Source organism: Pomacea canaliculata, linkage group LG6 (assembly GCF_003073045.1).
Source record: "Pomacea canaliculata isolate SZHN2017 linkage group LG6, ASM307304v1, whole genome shotgun sequence".
In the NCBI taxonomy this organism is placed as follows: Eukaryota; Metazoa; Mollusca; class Gastropoda; order Architaenioglossa; family Ampullariidae; genus Pomacea; species Pomacea canaliculata.
Genome location: NC_037595.1, coordinates 3,692,833 through 3,719,095, shown reverse-complemented (window position 1 = coordinate 3,719,095; position 26,263 = coordinate 3,692,833). Strand labels below are relative to the sequence as shown.

Below are 26,263 nucleotides of genomic sequence, written 5' to 3'. Positions count from 1 at the left end.
GCATCTGTAGGAATTTCCTTTCTTTCAATAAAATTGCATAATTCATTACCGAAAGAAATGATCAAGCAGACGAAACAACACCAAATACGAAAAAGGAAAAAACCACGCACGCTTGTACACAACCACCCCCCCCTCCCGCACAAACACACACAGTTATGCACGCACGCGCGCGCACACAAACACGCGAGCACGCACAGACTTGTAACGATTTTCAGGCACTGTTTCAATCGCAGATAATCAACCCTGATGTCGAAATCAGCACAAAAAGGACCTTGACCAAATGAGCACTGACCTGACCTTCACAATTCAGCTACTACTACTACTACTACTACTACTACTACTACTACTAATAATAATAATAATAATAATAATAATAATAATAATAATAATAATAATAATAATAATAATAATAATTTATATAGCGGTTTTCCAAAGATTTGCTCAGAGCGCTTTACATAAATCATATACAGACTAAATCATCAACAGCCATTCACCCACCTTTGCAAATAACAGACACACTCACTTCTACAACACATATGCATCTACGTAGTATTGTAAATAACATTTTTGTAAATCAGTCAAATGTACGGAGTTCAGGTTCTGAAATATTTTGGTGAATTAAATTGTTAGATGCTCAAGCCCTTAGACAAGAAAAAGGAAGGATATAAAAACAAACGAGATCAATATATACATAGTTTGAGAGAGAAAAATGTCCGTTTTGTAACAGTAAAAGGTCTTGAAACCATTTTCTTCAACGAGAATCTTGGAAGGTCATAACATTCATAGAAGATATGTTTTCTTATTTAGACAAAAAGGAAGAAACAAAACTACACCTAAAGCTGTTTTGCACTGTTGTATAACCTGCACATATAGGTAGCTAAGAGAAAAATTATTCTGACCATTTAGACACCATTCGTTATCAAACTGCTTATGAAAGTGGTTTTTAATTGTTGTTACTGTTCTTGTCATTAACGAGGATTTGTAACTTCGCCAGCTACATAGTCCTCTTGAGGCAACTGAAACTAGCTTTGCTTAATAATACTTAAAGTAAATGGTCTTTGCTCTACCTTGCACACTACAACTGTCGTAAACGCCTAATATATGTTTCTGTGAATCATGTTGTGGCCCACGGCCCATCAAGAGGTCCCACCAATCGTCATGTCAAGAAGCTCAACAGGTTCAGGTGATGGAGTTGCAGACAGACTCGAAAGAGTGTCACGGTGCTCGAGGCGGGTTTGTATGTAGCTGTCCGAGATGCTCAGGTGAACTTATCATGCAGCGGGACCAAGGTTTACTTCTCAAGCCTTCCCGACGAATGGCAACTGATGTGGTGAACTGTCTGGCACCTGTAGGGGTAAAAAATGCTCTCATTAAGATCAATTGTTCCTGCAGTTTTGCTTACCGAGATCAAAGAAACCATACTGCAGCCGAGACAACACAAGGCGCAATCACACTTTTTCTTATACATTGTATTCACTTCTATTACTACTACTACTACTACTACTACTACTACTACTACTACTACTACTACTACTACTACTACTACTACTACTACTACTACATCCTTTAGCACCGTCTTAAGTTAGCGATCCTTCCCACAAGGTTCAGAAGGATCAGCAGTGTCGAATCGAATTTCGAACTTTGGTCGCGAACTAGGTTCAAAGGTCAAATTCACAAATGGAACCTAGATCACCGATCAACATAGAACCAGTTAGGAGATCATAGGCTTGGTATTAAGAACGAACATTTGACTGCTTTGACCAGATTCTGACCGGAAAGGGGCGTTCAGTTAAGCCACCACTTTAAAGAAACATTCGATCAGAATGTGAATAAGCAGTGTTGTCCATAGGAATGGGAATCCCATGGGAAACGTCCCATGGGATGGGATGGGATGGGATGGGACAGCACACATTTGTATTTCCCATGGTAGTCGATATTTGATATTGTAAAATAAATTTACGCTGAAATTTGCAGTTGCGTAAGTAAATTATTGGAAAAATGAACATAGATTTCCACTGCTAAAAGCAAGTGCGAAAATTGTTTTGGCCGTACCAGCAGTGTTGTCCATAGGGATGTTATTACCATAGGAATCCCATGGGAAACGTCCCATGGGAAGGGACGGGATGGGACAGGCATAAATTCCCATGGGATAGGATGGGACGGGATAGAAAAATATGTCCCATGGACAACCCTGTGAATAAGGACATTGGAGACCTGGAGTATTAAGAAGACGTGCAATAATTTACTGAAACTTCATTCTAAAACATTTCTATACCTATACGACCCAGTGACAGTGTACAGTTTAAAAATTGTAGCAACTTAATCTTTAAAACACTAAACGGTAGAAATATGAAACCCCGACTCTCACAGCCCTGCATCAGAATGTGCGTGAGATGGTGCAAAAGTTGTTTCCATGCCAACCATGCGAATGGACACAAATACTCTGAAAAACCATCGACATATGAGATCTGTGTTTAAAAATTTTTTTGGAATATCTTGAAACCGGTCGTGCCTTGATTACCCTGTCAGCTAATTAAAACAGTCACTCTCCTTATCATGTGTTACTCATTCGGTGCTGCAAAGCCAGCATCCGGGTCCTCAGCTAGTGTCGGTTATACATCCATAATCAAACGCTCATGTGCAATGTCTAAAGATATTAATGTGAAACTAATAGGAAAGTTCGCCTTACCAAGTAGCGAAGAATGCACACTGCTGCAGACTCATCTTCACCATTTGGACAGTCACGACTTCCATCGCAAAGCATGTTGTCATCGAGACAGACAGACGCATCTCTAGAGCACGTGATCACAGATGAGAGTTTCCCTCGAGGTCCACAAGCTGGAGACGATAATAATATTTTTTACTAAATTGTCTGATCTCAAGATAAAATTGCTTTGGGGGGGGGGGTGCTTTCGGGGAAAGGAAGGGGCTTACTGACATGCTACATCTGGAAGAATTTATCCTAGAAAAAGACATAACACAAAAGAATAAGACATACGTGGCTACGAGGACATACCTTTTTTGACTTTTTCTTGTAATGGGCTTCCGATCTTAAACATATAAGGTGGTATCTCATATGCGGCTGCAACAGAAATAAACAACAGGTAAAACAGTCTCAATGAAACATCTTAAGGATACAATAAATGTCTTATACTGTCAATGGAAATGTGTGGCGATATGTAAATATCATGATGAGGGCCTCGTTTGAGTGATGCGAAAAGTATGCATACAAACATATTTATTATAACATTTATATTATATATTATGCATGATAATCAAAACCACCTCATGGGATCATATACGACGAGCATATATCTTCTTAATCTTATGTGTAAAGCAAAGTGTGGCAATGTGTGTCTGGGGGCATTTCTTGAAACCTGTGCAATTTCACACCGTTTCTCCGATCCTTAAATTATTTGGCAGGAAGACTCCTATCGATTGTCTCGGTTTTAGCTATGTTTGTTTGGTTTGCATTACTCCGGAGCATGTTTTTAGCTTCTCCGTCCTAAGAATTTACTGATGGCTTTAAATGGAGAATATTATGCATAAGAAATTGCGACGAAACTCTATCACGCAAAACAACGTGGACAATATCGTAATTTGAGATGGTACCGACGAGAGAGAGAGAGGAAAGAAAGAGAGGGGAGAGAGACGGAAGGGGAAGAGAGGAAGAACAATCTGCATGGAGATTTTACTCGTGCTCCCTTTGCGAACATGACCTGTCAAGATAGGGAGGGGACAACAAGAGTAACAGTGTTTCATTTTTTGACCACTTTTGAGACTGCCTCAAATGAACCCGTAGACCGACAGTTGAGGATAAAACCCTAGCTGGAAGAGTTGACTGGACGAAGCCGAGTACCCCGGTTAGCAGTATATATATAAGCAAGTGCAGATGCAGGTGGCTCGTGAAAGTGTTACTCTCTAACCCTCAAAGCTGCTTTGTCAAACGCTTTCAATTCGTAAAAATGAAAAGAGTTGAAAAACTACTAGAAACAACTAAATTAATGTTTAGTGGATGATGTGTTTGCTTGAGAAACGTTCCCCCTAGACAGGCATAGGTAGCTAGTCACTTGTTACAAGCAGGTGCAGTATCGTGGATAGCAAATAATTCAATCAAGAAAATTTTTGTTTGGAGTTAGTCGAAACTCTGCCTGCACCTTGGCCCGACTCTTATTGGTCTGTAGATAAGAAATTAATTCCCTTCTTGTACTTACGTTGAGCTCTGCTTGCATACGCCCTCCTTAGATCAAACATCATCCCTGGAAATGAAATATAACCAACAATCATAAAAACACAATTATCTTCAGAAAAAATAGACAAGTGATAGAGAGAGATAGTGAATAAGCTTTCTACTCAAGGAAGAAAATTAATTTTGTGTGTGTGTGTGTGTGTGAGTGCTCCCTTTTCCCCAAGAATTCTATGTACCATAGATAGTGGGTTTCAAAATCCCTATCACAACATGTTATACAAAACGTGTTTTCTTTTGCTCTGTATAATTATATTCTTCTTTAGACTGATATCTTACTGTGTACAGGAAGAATGTCAATGTGTCAAGGCTTGTATTTCGCAAGCGGAAATGACTTATTTTGTAAGGTCTGATATCGACTTTCTAAATCCAATTTTGTAATAAACTAAATTTAATGTATAGAAAAAAAATCTGACTATTTGACTTATATTTTTGAACATTGTCGGAAATTCCATATCATATTCATCGTACCTGAAAATGAAATGAAATAGGGATTTATTAAAAAGCAAAATAGCGTTTGATATTTTTTCTCAAGTGTTGAAAGGTCGTGAGTGATCGTCATTATCATCATGTAAAGCATTCTGTAGGTCACAGAGCGATAGGTTTTGAAATGTCTATCATAATAGTATATTCAATACTTCCTACTACTTTAAGTAATTCATACATTACATTATCTCCTCCTTTGCAGTAGTCGGTATGTTAATGTTATTGAAGACTGTATCACTAACACAATCGGCTCAATTTCCTGAGACTCCACAAATAAACATCTTGTCATGAAGAGAAAAAAAAATCAATTCATTCAACAAACATAAGAAGGCAAAAGACTAGATGTTGAAACATTTTGCGTCTGTCCATTGAGTAGTTTGTGAAAGTTAAAACCTGTCCAACTGTCTTTCGCAATTGCTTTTTTTCCCAGATGACAATGATTTCCCAACTTACCTTCTGTTTGTTTCAAACCTTTCTTAAAATGTTTATATATCTATTTACATATCTCACACTTTGCTTATGTACACATGTACACAATCAGTTCAAATTTAGAATGATATTAATAAATTGCCCACTGAGCTTCCTAGTTCATGAATGTTTTGTAACAATAAACTTCGCAATGCCATCATTATATTTTTCAATGAAGTGAAAAAAGCAGCTGTAGTTGTGGTCCTCGGAGATATTATTCCCTTATATCAAAGTCAGCAATATATTCAGTGTCATTGTCAGTGCCTTGGAGTGAAAAAGTGTTTTGATGTTCCTCATAAACCCTCTTGCCCAGGGCGTCACGTGGGTGGAGCTTTGTTCTGGTGGGCAAGTCTAGTGGTAAGTCTCGTCTGTTAGTTTGCCTGTTGTCGTCGCCCTCGGAAGGCGATGATAAGGTCGAACTGTTAACGACTGAGATTCTATTTTTGTCACAGGGGTTCCACTAGCCTGAAGTCGATCAACGTAATTAAGAATCACTCTGGCCTCGGGGTCGGCGGGCAGATTATGAAGAATGTCTGTGGACAGTGCGGTCCAGTCTGTCGTACTTCTGGACTTCAGATATCTCAGTCAGTCGATGATATTCCATCATAGTTTAATGTATTTGCATTATGCAGATCATAGAAAAATACTCACTCACCCGAAATGCATCGAAAGAGAAGGTCTGCACAATTTTTTACTTTGGGTTGACTTTACTTCAAAATACTATTTAAAAACAGAGGAATGAACTCTTCCCCTTCAAACCCTCGTTGTTCTTGAGAATAAAAGCCTACAAATATGAAAACCAACTCCAACAGACACCACAAATGTCTATGAAATCGCCAAATTAATATCTGGTCTTAGATGACCCATTGGAACTGTGTATATTCCTAATGTGAAGCTGTTTCATCCTTTACCGTGAATGGCGATGCTGTAGGCTAGTATCTTGATAATGAGAAGACGTGAGGGGTTGGGGGTGGGTATTAATTCTTTCCGAAAATATTGCCGTGTACTGACCTCATCCCAGGTTTGTTTTTAAGAAAACAAGAAAATTAAATTTTGCTTTCTAGACCTTTAACACCCGAGTTTACTTCCTGCGTCAGCCCTGTCCAACCGTCATGTCTTGCAGGCAGCTTTGTTTTCTCCTCCAACTCCCCACAGCATCTTCGGTCGGACACTCGCCGGCCAGTTATGTGCACTGACGCGACCTTTGCCCTATGGCTGTCAGCCGCTTTTGTCCACGTGAGAGCTGCTCGTAGACACCGGAAGTTGACCAAAAGGTCTAGGAGACGAGTGGGAGGTGTTTTCATATACCCTGCCCGCTGGCCGTTGACACAGCTTGGACGTTGCAATGGTTCTTGCTGCACCGAGCCAGGTCCTTATTGTGGGTAGGCACGGCGGGGGGGAAGGGAGAGGGAGGAAGGGTATGTGGAAGGGTCAAACGTCCCTAAAACTGTTCTGGAGTCGTGTCGAGGCGCTACAGTTCTCACAGTGTTTACTTATCGAGACTAAATTGTAAGTTGTAGCCAAGACACCTCGTGACGCCATCAGGGTAAAAGGTAAAAGTCAATGTCATCCCTAACCTGATCAGGTCGTTGTTAGAGACCTCACTTTTCTCTGGGCCAGACTTAAGTTTCGGTCGTCAGGAAATCTCGGGGCCAACTTTTGTGTGAGGGTGGCATCCGCGTCCTTGTGGCATCTGCGTCGTGTGTAACGGGTGGGGAGAGGGGAACGCCCGCTTCTATCCCTTGTTACTTTACCTGAATCTATCTCCTAAGTAGTCAGGTACCTAATAATTAAAAAAAGATTACATTTGTGCATACAGCTATAATGTGGTGTGTAGTACAGCCCGCGTTAGTAAAGTTTGAAACCATTTTGCCAGGGAACATAACTGCTCACGCGTATGAGTTATGGTTCCTGAAACAACGGACCTTGAAAAACAGGACAGCGCTCACACGCTGACCCGTACCGACGGAAAAAAAGTCGCATGTCTGTAAAATAATGACAAATCCATTGCTTGAGAAATCAGCAGTTAAAAAGAGAGGACCAGCTGCGCCTGAATAATTAAAAGCTATTACCACTGGCGGCTAAGCGCTGGCTAGTTGTTGCCACAAAGCCAGGTAGGCGGTACCCAGCCTCACACTAGTTGCCACACACCGCAGCTTGTGAAAATGTGGACTAAATAGCTAGTCTACACTTTATGAATTGATATGTTTTGTACAGCTAACAACAATGTCTACGTGTCGTCTACACTGTATTATACACATGTTTTCTATACTCACTGGCTATGTCGACACGTTCACCTGAGACTTACTACCTGCGTCTACACCTTCTGTAGAGTTAATAGCTGTGTCTGCATATTCTCTAGACCTAATGGTTTTGTCTACACGATCTGTAGACCTAATTGCTTTGCCTGCTAAAGACCAGTTAAGAAGCTCTCAGTCCATAACAACAAACCTTATTTTGGAAAAAGATAAACCAGAAATCAGCTGTGGAAAGATTGATGTGTTTTTGTTGAAATAGCTGATTGTTTATTGCCATATTTTACATTTTGTTTTTGCTTGTATCTATATGTGTGGTTTTAGCAAATCTTCTTATCTAACGGTTGAGTAAACCGCGGTATATGCCATTAACGATGTATATGACTGAAATATTACACAGAACTCTGTTTAGCATATCTGTCGGGTTAGTACAGAGGGAGATATGTCGCTTTTCACCGGCATAGTTAATTCGCTTTGGTGTGCAATGAGATATTTATGTCAACTTAGCATACAGTCAGATATCTATGTCACTTTAGCACATACTAAAATATTTACGCAGCCTTCCTAGAATATTTCTGTCGGTTTTGAGAGCTGATATTTATGTTGATTCAACACCCACTGAGGATATCTATGTCTCTTTAGCTACAATGGAATTTTGATGTCGCACAATGGGATGCACGGTTTTCAAGACTGAAAGAATTCAGATTCTCATTTAGGAAATGTTTATCTTTGTGGTTTTGCATTTTAAGCAACTGGAGAAAGAGCAAGCAGAAGAACGTTCCCTCCCTCCCACCTACCCACCACCACCCCACACACCCTCTATACCCCGTAATGACAAATTGATCAAGCGATGGTGGCAGCCCTGCGGTGGTTCAGGATGCGCCCTGTTTGCCAAAGATAAAGCGGTGGAGCGGAGGGCCCTCCAGGGAGCTGTTGTGACACGCCGACTGTCACGCCGAACAGGATCTACAAACGCGCGCGTGCACGCGGCCACCACCACCCGCCAGCTGGGAAATGGATGAGGCGGAAAAGTCAGAGGCGTGCGCGCGCATACGCCACGCTCCTGGAGCGAGGCTCGGGTGACACGTGACTCCTGACGCGCGGGCTCAAGTGACACGTGACGGCGACAATGGCGGCATTGGATGTGAGCAAAGGGCGGTTAATGCAGGAAATGCATGTGATTTTAGGTCACAGCCCGGTTTTGTTTGTGTTGACAGGTTGTATAGTTTTTAATTATCCGCATCACTGAGCAGGGTTATGGAGGAATGGCTAGGAACACGGGTGGAGGAGAGCAGTGACATATGTCAGTGACTGTTACTTAATTCATCGCTTTTGAGGGCGGAGGCGAGAGAAAAATAAAGAACTCAGTTTACCAGCCTTTGTAGATACGAGTAAACGGCGACAGTGTGTGTGTGTGTGTGCACAACTTGGTTGTTTATTGACTTTTACATGTTTGACAGATGTTAATGATGTCCACATCTACACATAGCATCTTGTGACGACAACCAATAAACGTGTCGATGACACTGACAAGCAAGGACAGAAAAAAAACATTAATTGGCTGGGGACGGATGAAGCCACATGATTAATGTGCCAACCAGGCGATACAAACTGAAATGCTATTCGTTCACAGAGTTCAATAAATTATCCTCAACGTTTGAAACGGTGGACACCAGCCAGGAAAATAGGAAACAAAAAAAACAACAACAACAACAACAACAAAACAAAAAACAGCGTAGTGGGATGGAGGAGTGAGACAAGCGGGGGAGAGGAAGACTGAATGGTTTGACACCACGAACATATTTACTGCTCTGATGTTGATAGTATTTCAAGGTCTGTTTTGATCACAGACAAGGGACAGCAGCAATGTCCTGATAAGCAGATCAGACTAAAGCTAACTTCACCAGAACTTTTTAATTAAAATTTATTTCAGTTTAAATACATTAAAGTTATTAAGCTCTGATTTCAGCATCGCGAGAACAATCTCTTTTTCGCGCTTCTATATAAGCTCGAATTCTATTTGATTTTCTCGACAATAATCTTTTATGTTAGAATGCCTGTAACTTGAATTAAGCTCGGGAAACCTTTAAAAACTCCTCTGGAAAAGATACGATCCTCGAGAAGCGCCTCATAAACTTAAATTTCTTTAACATCCTTGATGTCATAAAGCTCTGAAGATAGAAACCCTCTCCTGCACCCATGTCACCATTTTTTGTCCACTCCCACGCGAAATATTCTTACATACAAGGTGGTAAGCACCCTGAGATGTCGTAATACACCAAGGGTCAGTGGGGTCAATGTTTCTTCTCTCGGAGCGATTGGCGACTAGCGTGTCCACAAATTAGATGATATCAGATGTTGCTTTTATTTCTGTGGGAGACCGATCTCAGTATATCGTGGACATATTTCACATTTGCACTGTAATTAAAATCATGTAACTTGAAACTATGACAAACTAGCGTTGTGCCATCTTTCGAAAACTAAGAGAAAACGAAATGAAAAGTGAAAAGTGAAAAGTGAAAAGAACTCTGTGCAACTGTGCTTGTGCGAGGCCTCAGAGTATTTTAAGCCAATTAATTTTTATTTTATTTGAATCACATTGTTTTGATGACCTCTCTTTCAAACGTAGATGGTTCTGCTTGTCCTCATTTTAAGCTCATTTTAAGCTTTTTAAAAATTAATTAAGCTAAACAAAACAGCGTTCAATGATATCGAATACTATCAGATTTCTCCTAATTGCGTAATCATCATGGTTTTTTTTTCCTCCAATGTAAGACACGCACAGATATTGCACCCACGCGCACATACTATTTGAGAAAGGGGCATTCTTTCAAGCTATTAAAAATCTTATCACAAATTTTAAAATTTATTGATTTTATTTATGAAAGTAAGGTAATTATAAAATATTTGTAAGAGTGCCCTCACATTTTTACATTTTAAATGATGTATTAAAGAAAATCCCGAGACCTAAGGATTTTAGTATATTTCAAATAAAAGTGTTCAAAAAAATTTTGCTTTATTTATTTTTCGCCAGACCCGAAGATTGCACATTCCCTGCCACTCCCCATCCCAACCCCCACAATATGACCAACCAGTTCTGTCCCTGTCGATCGAAGATAAAAGTGACAGTAGCTGTTAAATAAATAAAAAAAAACTAACGAAAAAGATTGCTTTGTCGAGTGTTTACCTTCAGTCGTACGCACAAATATCATTCATATTGATTCATTTGTTCGCTCATTCAATACACTGAGTTGGGCGTAACGCTGCGTGTGTTATAAATTTTGCCTACAAGAATTTCCTTTGTGAGTTCGATACCTACATCATACTCGTCCCTACCCCCACCTTACACCTACCATAAAAATATCTGACAAAGCGGTCAGACAGGCAGTTGTCTCTTTTTTTTACAATATAGTGTAGCATAAAAATATTTTCTCCACTCCTTTTTTCTTTCTAAAAGAATAAAGCGGCATCCTTCTATGTGCAGACAAAGAGAAATAGCTCTCTCTTTCTCTCTCTACAAACCGTCACAATAAATGGAAGGAGGGACCAGAAGATTTTCAAAAAAGGGCTTTCTTACCTCTTCTCTGGATTTTGATCGAAGAATCCCTCGTCGTTTCTGGTACCACGTGACTGTGCCAGAGGTCAGTGTCCCTCGCCGAAGGCCTGTCGAAGGGAGAGGCAACTCTTCCGACATCGTCGGCGTCTTGAGGCACGAGCAGTTCTCTTCCCCTCAAGCGAGTTCTGGCGGAGTTGACGATGCCGTCCCGAAGCCAATCCGTGACATCGTCGATGACAGCATCGATCAAGGGACCTGCATAGGGTGTGCGGTCAGCCGTGGTCTCCATCTTCCCCTCGCCGTCAAAGTAGTCCCTGCCAGACAACCTCACATCGTGGAGGGAACCGCGGGTGTCTCGCTCTGTGTCGAAAGCGCCACCTTCCAAAGAGGATAAGCCAGGATAAGCAAAGATTTCTCGATTTACATCGCGATCGTACTGGGTGTCCAGTCCTCCTGCACGTTGTCCTCCACTGAGGTCGTCCATTTCGTCCCATTTGGAAGAGGTCAGAGAGCTGTAGTTAGGTTCGTAGTCCACGAGTGATTCCTCCGAGTTTCCATCACGGGCCCTCCGAAAATCGCCTCTTTTTGCCAAGAACCTGAGCTGACCGAGATCGGCGAAGGGTCGTCCGCCGGACGACTGCCACACCCGACCGTCCACACGTCCTGCAGGTCGCAGAAGCGGAGTCGTATCCCTTTGCCTTCCCCAGGCAAGACGGACTGCAGTGTCTACAGGAACCCTAGACAAGGTGTCGAGAGCATACAACTGTGAGCGAAGCTCATCTCTGCCAGATGTTGCAGATGCCTGAATGTTGCCAGCGATGCAGGCTGCCAGAAGCAGACCTGTCAGCCGACACCACAGTTTACAGAAGTGGCTCATCGTGTTCTCTAGAGTTGTGGCCCTTTGACGTCCCCAGACAATGATTCTAAGATTAGAAAAAACTGGGCACTAATAAGGTAGTGTTTTTCAGCCCTGAGGAGTATCAAGTTCAGGTTTGTGGAAAAAGCAGCAGTTACAGGGTTTTAACAGCAGATGTGGAGACTGTTAGTAGCAGAGGTGGAGACAGTAGTAACGACTTCTCCTTGTGAAAACAGACGTCCACTTTGCTTTTCTTCCAGTAGCAGGTGAAATGCGTGCACTTGCTATGAATGTTGGCAGTTGAGATCACGCAAGTGCAAATTGCAAGAAAGAAATCCACAAGTCTGTTGTATGGGGAGGTCTGTTCTCTTCAGTTTTGACTGGAGTCTGGCGGAAGGAGTTCTACTGTTACTCACTGTCGCATCACCCTCATTTTGATGTCCACGCACATCGACACCACGTCTGGCACCTGCGACAATCACAATAAAACAGTCACAAAAAATAACAGCATGAATCTGGATATTGCCATCACCTGTACAACAGGCTGGCGATCAATTTTAAATTGAGGACATTGTCTCTCTGTTTGTTAATCTGACAGCCGATATCAAAATTCTACCTCTTGCTCCACTAAATTGTCGTTGCCATAAATCTTTGTTATCAGTATATAATATTGTTATTCGATTTTGACGCGGTTTGCATAAATTAAAATAGTATTATTTAATTAAGAGATGTCTCCATCCATCAGTAAATTTGATTTTCAAACAAGAAGACGGACAGTCGAAGATGTGGGCGAACTGTTGTACCAAAGCTTCAGATTTCGTCTCCGGTGTAGGCTGCAGACATTTGATCACTTGCCGCCTGGTCAACCTGTAAATTTTCCGATTAAAGACTTTCCCACCTGTGCACAATTGTCCAACTGTACCCCAGGACATATGCTCAATGCAGGTGTGACTTTGACTGTACTTATTGGACAGATGGCAGTTTGATTGCTGGATGACTAGCTTTTCGGGAAAGACATCCTACATGAGGACAAAGCTAGAGAAATGGCGGGTAGCCAACCGCTCAGCCCTGGTAAAGTATAGTAACTTTGCAGACAGCTTTGACATTTCATTTGTTCTTCATGGTAGCATTCATAAAGAGCTCTTCTTGTGTTTTTAATGAAATGGTCGTGTGATCGACGATGTTATCGGATCCAGATCGTCCGATTTTAACATTATATAAGTTAGATTATGAAGTCGATAGCTGTGTGCATTGGAGCATAACGCAAGTCCTAAACAGTTCTGTAAACGGTATAAATATTTTGTCTACAATCCTTTTAAGTACATCCATTTTAGGACATTCTGCAAAAACAAAGTTTTGTTTTCAACGTACCTCCAGAGCGCCCCAATTTATGAAATAATATATTTTGATTTTCAGTAGAACGCTAGTAACATCCTCCAATACTTCTAGCAATCAATTGCAAGCTTTGTTGGTGGACAGGAAGTACTTACGTGGCTGAGGATGCTCAACTCCTACTCAACAATCCTAACACATTCTAGAAACAAGAACGAGATTTACGATGACGTTGCTAGGAGATGGTGAAGCAGGGGGCTAATCAATGACTGACAAATGAAATACAATTAACGAATACGACCACTGATCACGAAGCGAGCTTTACATTGTTCTTTTGCATCGTTTCTGCCTTCTCATCATTGTTGTCATCATCGTCGTTTTTCTAGTCACGTGCACACCAGTCCGACGTGTTTTGTGTCGCCGATTTTAAAAGCCTTGATCCGATTGGTTGCAGCGGTGCAGACGAAGACAAAAATAGGAAAAAATCGTGGAAAACCCTGTTTACACTACACACTCGCTTTTTAGTGAGCAAAGGCATTCATTTTCGTCCATGAATAGAAACTTTCGCGTATAAGTCACTCAGGTAGCGACGCCCTAAGAAGTGATGCCGCCAGAAAACGCTGACAAAGAAGAAAATGAAACTAACGAAGAAAAGGTGAAAGGAGAAATAGAAAAAGTAGCGGTAACAGACTCTGTGCCAGAAAACAGAAAAGCTCAAACAACGTTACCTTGGGATGCGCCACCGTGAACAATGCGTAGTGTCGAGCCGGCCATGGGGCTTAAGTAGAGAAGAGGGTGTCCATGAGGTGGAAAACTGATTTCCCAAGAACCCTCCCTCTTCCCCCGTCCTCCCACCTCACGCGCAGTCTCCCTCATCTTGCCAGTTCCATCACCAGAGGGACCCGCCGACGCCAAACGTCATGCAGTACCGGTCGGGTGCCGTCCCTCCTGAACCCCCTAACCCCACCTGTCCTCCCCCTCCATCAACACCACAACAACCCACTCCCCAGCGCCTTCTGTACGCACACCTAACACTGCCGCGCAGCCGCTGGTGTAGCTGCTGTAGCTGCTGTCGCTGCACGACGTTGCGCCTACTGTCGGCAACTGGCCGTCGGGTGGGTAGCGGTCGGGTGGGTAATGGGCAGATACACGAGACGGACTTTCGTCGGCGCACACGTGGTCACAGTGCTGTTCGTCTGCCATCCCACGCCTCTGCCGCCTCCTTCCTCACTCGTTCCTCCCATCCCTACCTTCCCAGGTCACGTGCATGCCCTGGCATATCGCTTAGTGCGCGTGCTTCAGCGAGACTACCTTGCCCTGCGTCTTCAAGAGCCTGGTCGGAAAATTAGGAAGGTCAAGATGGCATGTTTTCGCTTTTTACCAATTTCATGGTGTTTAATTTGTTTGTTTGGTTTTTTTGGTTTGGTTTTCTTTGTTGTTGTTGTTGTTGTTGTTTGGATGTGATAGAATTATTAGATACAGGACTATGGAGAAAGGAGATTCTTTTGATCGGAGTAAGGTTTCAAATCCGTGGTAGAGGTAATAAATAATGTATTAGAAGAAGAATTACAACAGCAGCAGCAATAACAACAACAACAACAAAAGAACAAGAACAACAACATCAAGAGGAAGAACAACAACAACAAAAAATGGCGAGGAAGTGTTTTTATGGAGATCCTTGATGTCCTTTCTCTTGGAGTTAGTCCTTCTATATGTTGTGTCGGCTTTGGGTGCCCGACAGCCGCTTAATCAGATGAATATTATGTATATATAATTTATTTATAAGACAAATACAAACAAAATATTGAATTTTGTTATACCACTATTTATTTATCTGATCACCTACTCTCCCGGGTTTTTTTTTTTTCTTTGTTTCATTCACACACACACACACTTTCTCCTGCAACTCATACATTCATTCATTCCCGCACGCTCTCATTGATGTCATTTTTGTATTATATGTAAACTAAATTAATGATGACATTAACTATATATGACACTCGAATTACTAACAATCTCTTTACTGACACCCTTTGGTGACCATGTCAAGCACCTGTCTTCCATACCTTTGGCGTGAATTGAAAAAGGATTTTGCTCGTACTTTACGGAAAAGTCGGGGCTTGTGGAATGACCGAGGATTAAAAGGATGAAGAAAGACACCTGCGAGATCGCTTTCCTCCAAAGGTGGAATAAATTTCCACTTTGCACAACCCATCCAAACAAACCGCCAGCACAATTCTAAATGTTGTAGCTACCTTCTGATACTCCTGAACACTCGATACTCACTCGGCAAGAAAGTCTGGAGAACTAGAGCAGTTGCTATGGACAGGATAAGCCAAGTTACCCAAGGGGCTACTTTACCTCCAGTGATCATAGCCACAGCCCCATGTGGTGCCTTGAAGTCGTATCTATGAAAGGAGACGGGGACCTCTGGACCCTGTCCATTGACCTCCTGTGTTTGAAGCTGTTTGTATGGCTTCCGGCTTATAACAGACCCCCTTCTTCTCACCATCGGCTTCACTTATGTCCACAAATACCTATTCACAGATGTAACATGTTTTCTGTCAGAAAGTCATAAAGGCTGCGTGAGATGAGGCAAGGTAAGGATCCAGGATGGAGTAGCAAGAGAAGGATCCACAACGAGAAAAAAATAATAATTATGCATAATTATTAATAATTATAAGTTGGTTATAGGGTTCAGAATGTTGGAGAATAACAGAAATTGACAGAACAAAAGTATCATCTATTCATACCATTTCCATGACAAAAATACTGCATATATATACTGACTCCAGAAGATAACCAGCAAAGAACTCAGCCCACGTTTCAATCAGAAATATGGTCAGGATAATAATGGTTTAAAGATGGAGATGTTGTGTGCTCAGAAAAGAAGACAACTCAACAGAAAAATATGATTTTTCTGGATACCTGAAGGGAAAGAGAGAGAGAGAGGAAGATCAAAGACACCCTAAAGCCGAAGAGCTGACAAAGAGATGAAAGCACGGAATATGACCTGGGACAGCTTTGGAAAGACGGTGAAAGACAGAACAAATCAGCAAACCTTTGTTGCAGCACTTCACACTAAGGCATAAAAGGAAGGAATAAATGAAGGAATGATATAGGCGGGAAACACACAAAGTAGGTATCAGGATACAGTTCTTGATCCGACAACACGCAGCAGGAAATTATTTAATCCCACATAAGACAAGATCAACAAACACGTGTTTAGTGCGGCGGAGCTTATTGAGGTTATTTCAAGCAACATGGTTGAGCTGATGATGAAATGTTTGGCATCACCTCTGGGGTTTGGCGTTTTTTTAAATAAAAAAAGTATCACTAAGCCTACAAAAGCCTGGCAGTGCATCGCTATTTGCAGAGACAGGACACGAACTTGTATTACTGGACTGCTGGCAGACGATTTTTTTCCAGTTAACTACTAAAAAAAGGTAGTTGTGTACAAAGCTTTCGGTTTATTCACATTTCAGATTAACTACTAAAACGAGGCAAGTGTGTACAAAACTTCCGGTTTGGTCACATTCATTGTTTAGGCTCGCCGAGACTAACAGCGGAGAACTTCGCAAGAGGCTAAGCGTTGGTCTTGGCAGACAGACAGCAGTCCACCTACAGACGTCCATGGACAGGACCACAGAGATACACGTGTTTCGTGTGTGACCGGAAGTACACACGCGGCTGATGTACTCTCCTCTCACTGAGGACAATAAGGTCATCATACTAAATCGTTCACACCTGCTCACTATGTCGCTGTTTCTCCTTTGCTTCCTATCCTTACTCTCGTGCGTTCAGCACGTGTTCACTGCATTTTAGTTTAAGTTCATAGTTCACTTTACTGATGGAGCTGTGCAGGCCTCGAAGACGACTGTCAAAAACGAGTCAAACAGATAAAGAAAGAAAAAAAACCAGCGACAAGAACAAGACTGGAGTTTATTTTTTCATCTTGTCGGAGCTGTGAACACAATCAACTGATGTCGCCGTCTGCTAATTGCTAAATGACGAACTCATTAATATGATTGGCTGCTGACAGTGAAAAATGTAAAATGCTGATTTACGGAGGAATTTCGTGACATGCCTTCAAAATTGTACAAGTTCCAAGATGCTTCCTGGGATGGTAGCTTTAGGCAATGGTCGCCCCTTGAACTCATTAAAACAAAGTTGATTGCGGTGCAGAGAATTACTCGACGGCACCGTCAAACCCTCGTCAAAAGACAGAACTCATCAAAATGAAACATCAGATTCAGCAGAACAACTCAACTTCGGGAATGGGCAGGCCCACTTAAACCTCTTCCTCGAAGGGAAGCCCTGCCGAAATGTATTTTTCTGACCTCAGAATATTTCGTATTTGCTTCTATTTAAATGGACCACCCATGGTCGCCAATATATTTACCCAGGGTAGATCAACGTGATCTACAGACAAAATTAATAAACCTAAATATTGTGTACAGAGCTGTTTATTTAAAACCAATTTGTTTATTTTTTAATTGGAGGATAACAGACGTCCTGATAAACATCTCAACGGGTTACATTCGGGTTTTTTTCTCCTGGTGTTAAATTATATCAGGTACAAACTTCGGTGTTTGTTTCTTGGTCATTTTTCCGAATGAAAACGCATTAATATTTCATTTGCCGGATATTTGCTAGAGGGGAGTTCCTTGGTTAGAGCAAATAAATTATATTATTTGCAGCTTCCTTTTTTATTGTTTTATACTTGTTTTAGGTTATAAAAAAAACATTCATGCGCAATTAGCCAGAGATAGTTGTTATTGGCATGAATACTGACACGTGGTATGCTGCCGATCATCAGGGTATTTTGAAGTCTCCTCGGGTGTTTGCATCGTTTTGCACAAACATGTCTTTCCACCCACCTATTCAAAATTTTATATATAATTCCTGTTTCTACTGAATTGCCCACTCAGCAAGCCTCCAACGTTTGTACAAAGCCATCATCACACTTAGTACCGGGTATGAACGAATGGGTTAATCAAAGTTTACCTTCAAAATCACTTACGTGGATCAACGTAAGTTGTTTTCAACAACAAAAATCTGGTATTGAAAACAAGTTTTGTATTGATCTTTACAGTTCATCTGCCAGACAAATTGGCTGCTGGACATCTGACAACCGATGTACCCGTGGCGTGGCACCATACACTGGACTACCATGGATGGTGAACAGGATATGGGGCTGTATGCACGAAGCAGAAGTAACGCTACCCACAGGGTAGTCGGAAAGTTGCGGGGTCATGTCACTGGAATCAGAGGAGATAATATTGTAGGGGTCCTCGCCCCTCGCCTTGAGTACTGTCCAGCCAGGGTCACAGAGGGCATGTCAGGGTGGTAGCTACTGAACGGAGACACAGCAAACTCGGGGTTGTGAATGTACCTCTGTATCTGTAAGCGTATTCATACATCGAGGGTAAGTTTCTGTCAAGGGGAGTTATTATGCTTTCTGCACACCCAGCGAATGCTCTTGTGTTGTGTTGTTGTTGTTGTTGTTGTTGTTGTTGTTGTTGTTGTTAACGATAGCCTTGTAATCTTTGCCACGGCTTTATAACTATATTCCAAAGATTAAAGCCATCATCTGGACCTACCATCTAATCACAGAGACAATCACTTGCCCCTGATTTCCCCCAATTTTACTCCGGGACGACCAACCATAACCCTCCCTCACTGTGTACGGTCCCTAATCCATAACCACGACCCCGGACGAGGGAAGAAGAGCTGGTGTGGGTAGTCAGCTCTCCACAAAAACAAATCCAGTGACACCGAGCAGTTTTCAATGATGCAAGGACGCAGAGTGTCGAGAAGCTTCACGGGATACGTTGACCGCCTTTGAAGTGATGCGCTCTCAGCAAGCTCACCTACTGAAATCAACCACGCATGCGTAGTGTGGATGTTCATGCTGTGCCTTGGCCTTATAGCACGGCCTTAATTGCGTATGGTGCCTGACACCTCGCGGATTCGCCTGGCTGGAGTTCAAACAATGCGACTCTGGAGGACAAGTCCCCTGACGACAGACATTACTGGTCACGGGTCACGTGAGACTTTATTCATTCTGTTTAGGTAACAACTACTTCTTTCTGCATTGCTTTCAAGCTGTGCAAACTGTATCACATCGTGATTCAAAAAGGTGTGTGTGTGGGGGGTGGGGGGTGGGGGTGGATGCCAAGGTGCGTGTGTTTTCTAAGTGGTGTCACCCTCGTAGTTGTAGTTACAGTAGTATCTTGTATCAGTACCAGCTGTACAGTCACATACACGACGACGGTCCCGTAAATTTTTATGGAGCTGCCGAGTACCGAGTAACGGGGATCCAGTCAGTAATGGAACTGAGCAGTTCATATCCCAGAGTGATTGCTCCCCCAGTATGAATTTACTGAACTGAACAGTTCATTTCACCTAGTCAAATTTTGAACCTGACCATTATGTTAAAAAACCCGAAATTTTCGTTGAGCAATTTTCTTTTTAATTAAAAAGAGAAAAAATAAGAAAAAGCAGAGATGCATTTTCGGGAAGGCTGTTACAGGTGATGATGATCAATGACATACTGTGTGCTGATCACAAGGAAATCTGACAAAGAATTTTTATTTATTTTTAAAAAATTGAATCATTTTGTTTACAGTATGTATTGTACAAAAATGTGTCATCTTTGCCGCTAAAAATTGAAAGAGTTTAAATTTAATTTTGTGTAGCAAGATGTTTATATTATTGCACTCTTGAGATATGTTTAGTGCTCTTGATTTTTATTTCGTGTCTTTCTTCAATGTGCTCGGTGTTATTGTCACTATGCTGGTCGCACTCTCGTGTACGTGTGACATTATCCAGTGATATTTATGTTTTTAAACACGAGTACCCGGGATCCCGAATCTTAGTTTAGGTGTAACTTTCAAAAAGAAGACTCCTCTTCTATGAAATATTCAGGACAGTAAACTTCATTAATTTGGAGAGAAAGCTGGCAGCAAGATAATCTGTAAGTGCCTTTTGCACATATCGTAGCATGAAAATGTCCATACTCACCCTTATATTTAACATATTTTATTTTAAAAAATAGTCCCCAGAGGACAAGAATTTTCAGAGTGCACACTTTTTGCAAGAAATAGCACCCAGAGACTCCACAGAATGCCAGCATTTTCTGTGTGTGTCTCATGCAACATCTAATGAACTTTTGACAGTAATCAAGCCTGCAACTGGCAGACAAGACTGTCATGAGACCACACACCAAGCCTGGAGAAAGGCTTCTTTGACCTTCTCCCTGCTCGTGTAATCAGGATGAGCTTGATCAAAACTGTGCTGGTAATTTTGCCACACTGATATTAGTTGAAAACATCTTTCCTCTGGCCACGACCTCAATTTTGCTGTTGTTATTTAGAGATGGATGAGAGCCTCCTCTATTCTAGTATTTTGATTGTCTACAGCCCATGCAGTCTAGGTCCTACTAGGTAATCCTTGCGGGGAATACAATTGCTTTCTATTTGCAAATCTTGCTTCTGGGCAAAGTGCTTTTTTTAATAATGTGTGTGTCGCCCTTTCAAAGTCAGAAAACATACAGAGTGGGTTTGGGCTTCTTAATGTTTGTTGCCGTATATACAAAGCACTTTAAACCCACCTTCGGTGGTGGGGAGAGGAGCACTATTAGCAAACAATATTTATTTATTTATTTGCTCCAGCTAACTCAAGCACGTAGGGCAGTAATGTAGAAGAGTCCCCTCAAGCTAAATGAAGTGATCTATATCTTAATCCCCGTCTGCAAAATTAGAAAATGAGGGCCTGAGATTTAAAAAGAGAGAATATTGCGTGCCAGAAGATGACAAGCAATTCGTGATAGGAGAGAGCACCAAAGAACATGGAGAATTAAGTTTATTTATCTGTTCTTGACAATTGAAAAACGTTTCAAGGATCTTGCAGCTTGAACACCGCGGTTCCCCGACCAGACAGACCTGTGTTTTAGATGAAGGGTCGGCACTAGGCAGGGTTTCTGATGGTGAATGGACTGGGAGTGGTGAAACACTACAAAACACTCAACAGAGGCTATGTCATACACACGAACAATCCTTCAGCCATTCGACTGTCATTTACAAACAGCAGAAGAATTACAGGACAACAATACGAACTGGACATTCACTTGAACTGATCTGTGCACTCGTCAAACAGGCAAGAAAAATTAATCCGGAATTTTAAAAATAAATTTGTTGAACAAGCTTTAGTGAGTCATGCATTTTTGGCACGCAGGGTCGATTTAAATAAATATTGTATCAATGACACACGCAACACAAATGTAAACACTATGTTCACAAGTGTTCTTTCAAACATAATATAAACATCTGCTGGTGTGCTGCACGCGATTTATGTCTCAGAGGAGTCATATTTTTTCTTTGTTTCTTTTCTTTCCTGATTTAAGTTAGGAAAAATAATGAAGTTTGCATAAACAAAATACAGTCGTAATAACTGGCTACGAAGAATGTAACGCATAACAAGTATAAACAACACTGAACAGACACACACTCAAAACAGAATGATTAACAGGCAGAGAGCATGTACTTTAGCTTTATTTTGACATTGGTAAGCATCCTTTTAATTTAGATTAACAAATGTGTAATTATGCAAGACGGAGGTGAGCATCAGGGCCACAAAAACAGATTAGCAAACAGAAGTTCTCACTCGCGAGGCAGGCAGTAAGGACAACATAACAACTACACTTGTATGAGACCATTACTGTCTAAATATTTATATGTAAAGCTTGTAACTTGTACCTATTATTTTCTTTTGCAGAAATTCCCAGAACTTCATGGTGTACCCTGATATGTTTACTACACAAGTCTGCGGAAATCTGAAGATGTGATGGGTCTGGCACTGTGTCCTCCTCCAGTGGAGGTGTTAAAGTTCAAGGTCAGTTTATCTGCAGTACTTTTTTCTTTTGTTTAATTTCTGAGCACAATTTTTTTTTTCTCATTTGCATAATTTCCATTTAGAATCAATAGTATTTTTTATCTGCCATTTGGCATTTTAATAAGCTAATGCAATCCCTCTGTTCTCTTCACTTTGTCGGCATATTCGAGCTTAATTTTATGTTTGACTCGGGGTATCTTTTGCATTTTATCTAACCCTGCTTCTCATCCACCCAGTCACTTGTTTGGGGGTTAGTCTGGCGCTGCAGTGGAGGGAGGCTGGGGCATAGCGATGATTTACATTATTAAGTTAGCCCACGTCCTGTCATGCTCACGGCGATAAAACAGCCAAGCTTGATTGTCTTCCCTCCGGCCTGCCCCGAGAGTAGGGCACAGGGCATAGGTCACAGGGCACAGGGCACAGGGCACAGGGCAAGCACGTTTGATTATCTTCTCGATGGCTTGCCCTGTGAGTGGGGGAGGACACAATCATGTGAGCTTCGCTTTGACCCTTTGGGTCCTTGTAATCTTACAGACTTCCTAGACCGCATTCCCTATACGTGTCTTGTCTCCTTATTTTCTTGATATATAAACAAAGATCCAATAATGTTGTTGGTCACAGTCGAATACATAATTTGTAACATATACTTCTTGCTTCTGTTTAAGACTTTGCAAGTTGGCAGATGTCAGCGAAGCACACTCAACATCCAAGGCACATACTGCGAGACCACAGTCTTTGTCCCGCTGGAAACACCTGCGAAGACAGAGGGAAGAGATTTACAAGTAGAAGAGCAAGAGACGAAACATCACTTGATGAAGAAACATCTGAGAAATAAGATTCTGAAATCAAAATTGCAGCCAACAGAAAAAAAAGATAGAAACATGAAACCTGGAGACAGAAATACACATTAAAGCGGGGGATCGTTGTTGAAAGCAAGTAGTACTCGTCAAGAACAAAACTTTGCAATTTGTTGTTTATAATGAAAACTGGGATCAGTGGCAAAATCTGCATGCCTGTATCTTGACATGTTTATGAATGCACGTTCTTACGTGTAAATTGTGTAAATTATAGATATGGTTTCTGTATTTGTATCAACAAATGTTGTTGGTTTCAATGTTGGAATATGAATTCGGATCCAGTAACCTTGAGCTGATGGCAATATGAGTTTGTGGAAAACAAGGGATATTATTCTGTCAATGTTGAGGCAAGAGTAACGCATGTATCAGTATCACACGTGCATTAAAACAATGTATTTAAGGTCTACATTATCTAGATAATGAAAATATCCCATAACAGTACAGCACTCAGCACTCAATAAAGCAACATTCAACATCAAAGACAGTCTCACCCAAGTCTTCAAGTGTTGTGTAACAACTCAGCGATGCAAACTTTTTGCTGATGTGGTTCAGCAAGACAAAGTTTGCCATGACAGGTACCAGTATGCGTACAGTCCAGAGGCTCTTCTTGTATTTTTTCTTATTCCTCCAGGATATCGTATCGATGAAGTTATCTCCCCTATTGCAGGGTCTAACGGGCCGTCGTGAGTAGCGGCGCTTGGTTCCGCTGCACAACGCATGTTTCGTAAAAGCAAATTCCGAATGGTTGTGTAAGAAATAAGAAGCGCTATACAGGCGTTTGAAATCCTTTTTCCTTCTTAATTTACAACAGCCCAGGGCTGCTCTAAACTGACGGAAACAGTATTGAAAATGATGGTTATCAGAATCGAGATGACAAGCAAACAAGACACCCTGAGATGATGATGATGATGCATTGGGTCGAACCATTACAAGAAGAAATAACCAGAAGACAACCACTAACAATAAAAGGCGTATGGATTCAAACATTCACGACTGTTATCAAAGCTAACCATCGAAATAGTTTAAAAAACATATGTTGTCAAAAGTTCTCCACTATATCTAAAAAGGATGTGACTGTAGCACCAGCAGTATTTGTTCTTGAACCACCCAACTGCAGAAAATGCCGGATTATCTTCAAAATTTTCAGTCATCCGGGTTTTTTCTCTACAAGATCAAAAGCTAATCATGCAATGCAAGCGTGTATTACTTGCGTAATCGGAGTACACGCCAGTGGGTGAGTTGTTATTGGGTGTGTGGGTGTGGACGTAGGTGTGGAGGTGGGTGTGGGTGTGCTCGCGGATTTCTTGATATCCGATACCCCGCCGACGGCATTTTATTTATTCTGAATCGATGTGAAAACGATTCGTTGTTAACATCGCCGTGCGCCACAGAATGTTTGACCCTGCAGCACAGCGGTTGACCGATACAGCGCACTGCTTCCGAGGTCAAACCGGAAGTTGGTAAGTTAGAAGTGCGCAAACTCGAAGCCGATTGGCTACGTCCTCGACCCAGTGACACGGACGCGACTACTGTTTTCCTACCCGTTTGTGGACGTGCAGACTGTCTTTCAATCCACCCTGTGGCCAATTAAAATGTAGTAACAGTTAAACTGTTGAGTGTTTTCGTTCCAGCGGCTGTGTAGAGCGGATCAAAAGAACCTACTTCCGTTGTAGCTTTGATTCGTAATATTATTGTGTCAAAACGGATATACGGGTATTCCCTGCCAGGCTAATGACACCGTGTTCAGGACAAAACAAAAGACCCCTGTACCGTGCAAGTGGGTGGGAAATGTAACAGTGGGGAGGGCAGCAAGCCACATGCGCGGGAGATCCCTCGCGCAAGTTCCGGCCGACCCACACCTTGTCGCCAACTGAGATCTTTTGGACATTAATTCATGTCCTGTCCCCTCTACCACATCACACTTGACACAATGTGTCCGGCATAGAACACTCTTTCATCAGTTTGTTACTGTCTGTCAGTAATCTTTCCGGTTCATTTGATTCTCGATAATAATAATGATTAATATTGGTGTTTGTGTTCTATACTTCTTTGCGATTGTTGGAGCGCACTGCTCGCCGGTGAAAGGTCTACATTAAGTTTTGAAAACTTTTTTTTAGTTGTAGAACTCCACAGCTCCCAAACTGAAAACATGTTTTTAACGGACGATAAGCACAGATGAAGTGATCCAACAAGTCCTGGAGCTAGAAGGAGGAGCTAGTCATGTGAGAAGATGGATACCACCTTTCGAAAAACAAAAAATACTGGGCCCGAGAAAAGTACAAATCTTTTACCCATTGCGCATGCGGATACCGCAAAGGATGCGCCCATTTCCGGAGAAAACGAAAGGACAGGCCGGCCATCCACTTCTTAGAACATCCGTGTGCAAACGAGGGCGTGTCGGGTCGTGTCGAGCTTGGTGTCGCGGAGTCCCCCTCCTTCCAACATCCTACCCACCCACTCCCTGTCAGTGTCCGGTGCAAATCCACACGGATGCTATCCACCTCTGCCATGACAGTGACCTGGCTGCGTGGTGTCGTATCACGTGACCAGTCCGCCAGTGAACTTTCCATTAACGTTTCATAAACAGCGAGAGCGGCGATAAGCGTGAGTTTTTATCGTCTCGCGACCTGCCATGCTGGAATAACTCTATCCGATTATCGCAGTCGTCTGCCCCCTTGGGGAAAGCGTTCCCACACTGGCGGACAGCAGGAGCGCTCTATGGTTGCAGGAAAATGGCGAATAGACTGAGTAATGACTCACTCGGAGTGTCGAGAAGAGTGGTAGTGTGTGTGGCGATGGCTGCGGTGACAACCCAACGCTGAGGCCAGCTGGGTGAGATGAAGGAATCGACCCCCAGCAAATTTGCCAGACATTCTAGACTATGTATCTACAATATCTGGGTATGGTCGGTAATGGCACAAAGATTGAATATATTGTGACCACATTGCTTACTTTGTATACATGCCATCCGTACAGAGGCCACGCCAGGGTATGTAGGACATAAAAAGCTCCAGGGTGTGCCTACGATTGTTACAGCACTGATCGCATACCACAATGTAATAATATGTGGACACTACGTCCACTGACAGCTTACACCACCCCAGCTGCATGTATGTAAGGACACCATGTGGTGCCTTGCGAAATACTCAATGTAATCGTACATTAACGCCTTTTGCCTCGTTTTCAATATAGCAAAGCAGGCACATTAAAACGTAAAAAGAATCATTGAGAAAGAATGCCATGGTAAGACTAGACGAAGGCTGTGCATAACATAAAGCAAATATTAAAAAAATTGTTGTTATTTTTGTTGGT

General features: G+C 42.0%; 1 protein-coding gene across 2 annotated transcripts; it reads right to left on the bottom strand.

Moving 5' to 3' along the window:
* Positions 1-206: 206 nt before the first annotated feature.
* LOC112566898 lies at positions 207-14,243 on the bottom strand. 2 transcript variants are annotated; one of them, XM_025243320.1, is made up of 6 exons: positions 13,928-14,235; positions 11,033-12,336; positions 4,215-4,259; positions 3,017-3,082; positions 2,690-2,838; positions 207-1,346 (listed from the first exon to the last, which is right to left on the bottom strand). In XM_025243320.1, exons 2-6 carry the CDS (start codon positions 11,886-11,888, stop codon positions 1,299-1,301), a joined length of 1,164 nt encoding a protein of 387 aa, XP_025099105.1. In that variant the 5' UTR covers positions 11,889-12,336; positions 13,928-14,235; the 3' UTR covers positions 207-1,298. The 2 variants fall into 2 exon arrangements, with proteins under 2 accessions (XP_025099105.1, XP_025099106.1); XM_025243321.1 differs by lacking the exon at positions 207-1,346 and having other exon boundaries at positions 2,739-2,840; positions 3,018-3,082; positions 13,928-14,243.
* Positions 14,244-26,263: the final 12,020 nt, after the last annotated feature.

Excerpts from the sequence above, each read along its gene's own strand:
- LOC112566898 (XM_025243320.1), bottom strand. The coding sequence starts at position 11,888 with ATGAGCCACTTCTGTAAACTGTGGTGTCGGCTGACAGGTCTGCTTCTG. Across the intron at positions 3,083-4,214 it reads GTATGCAAGCAGAGCTCAAC|CCGCATATGAGATACCACCT; the intron begins GTAAGTACAAGA and ends TTTCTGTTGCAG. Across the intron at positions 1,347-2,689 it reads TGTGCATTCTTCGCTACTTG|GTGCCAGACAGTTCACCACA; the intron begins GTAAGGCGAACT and ends TTACCCCTACAG.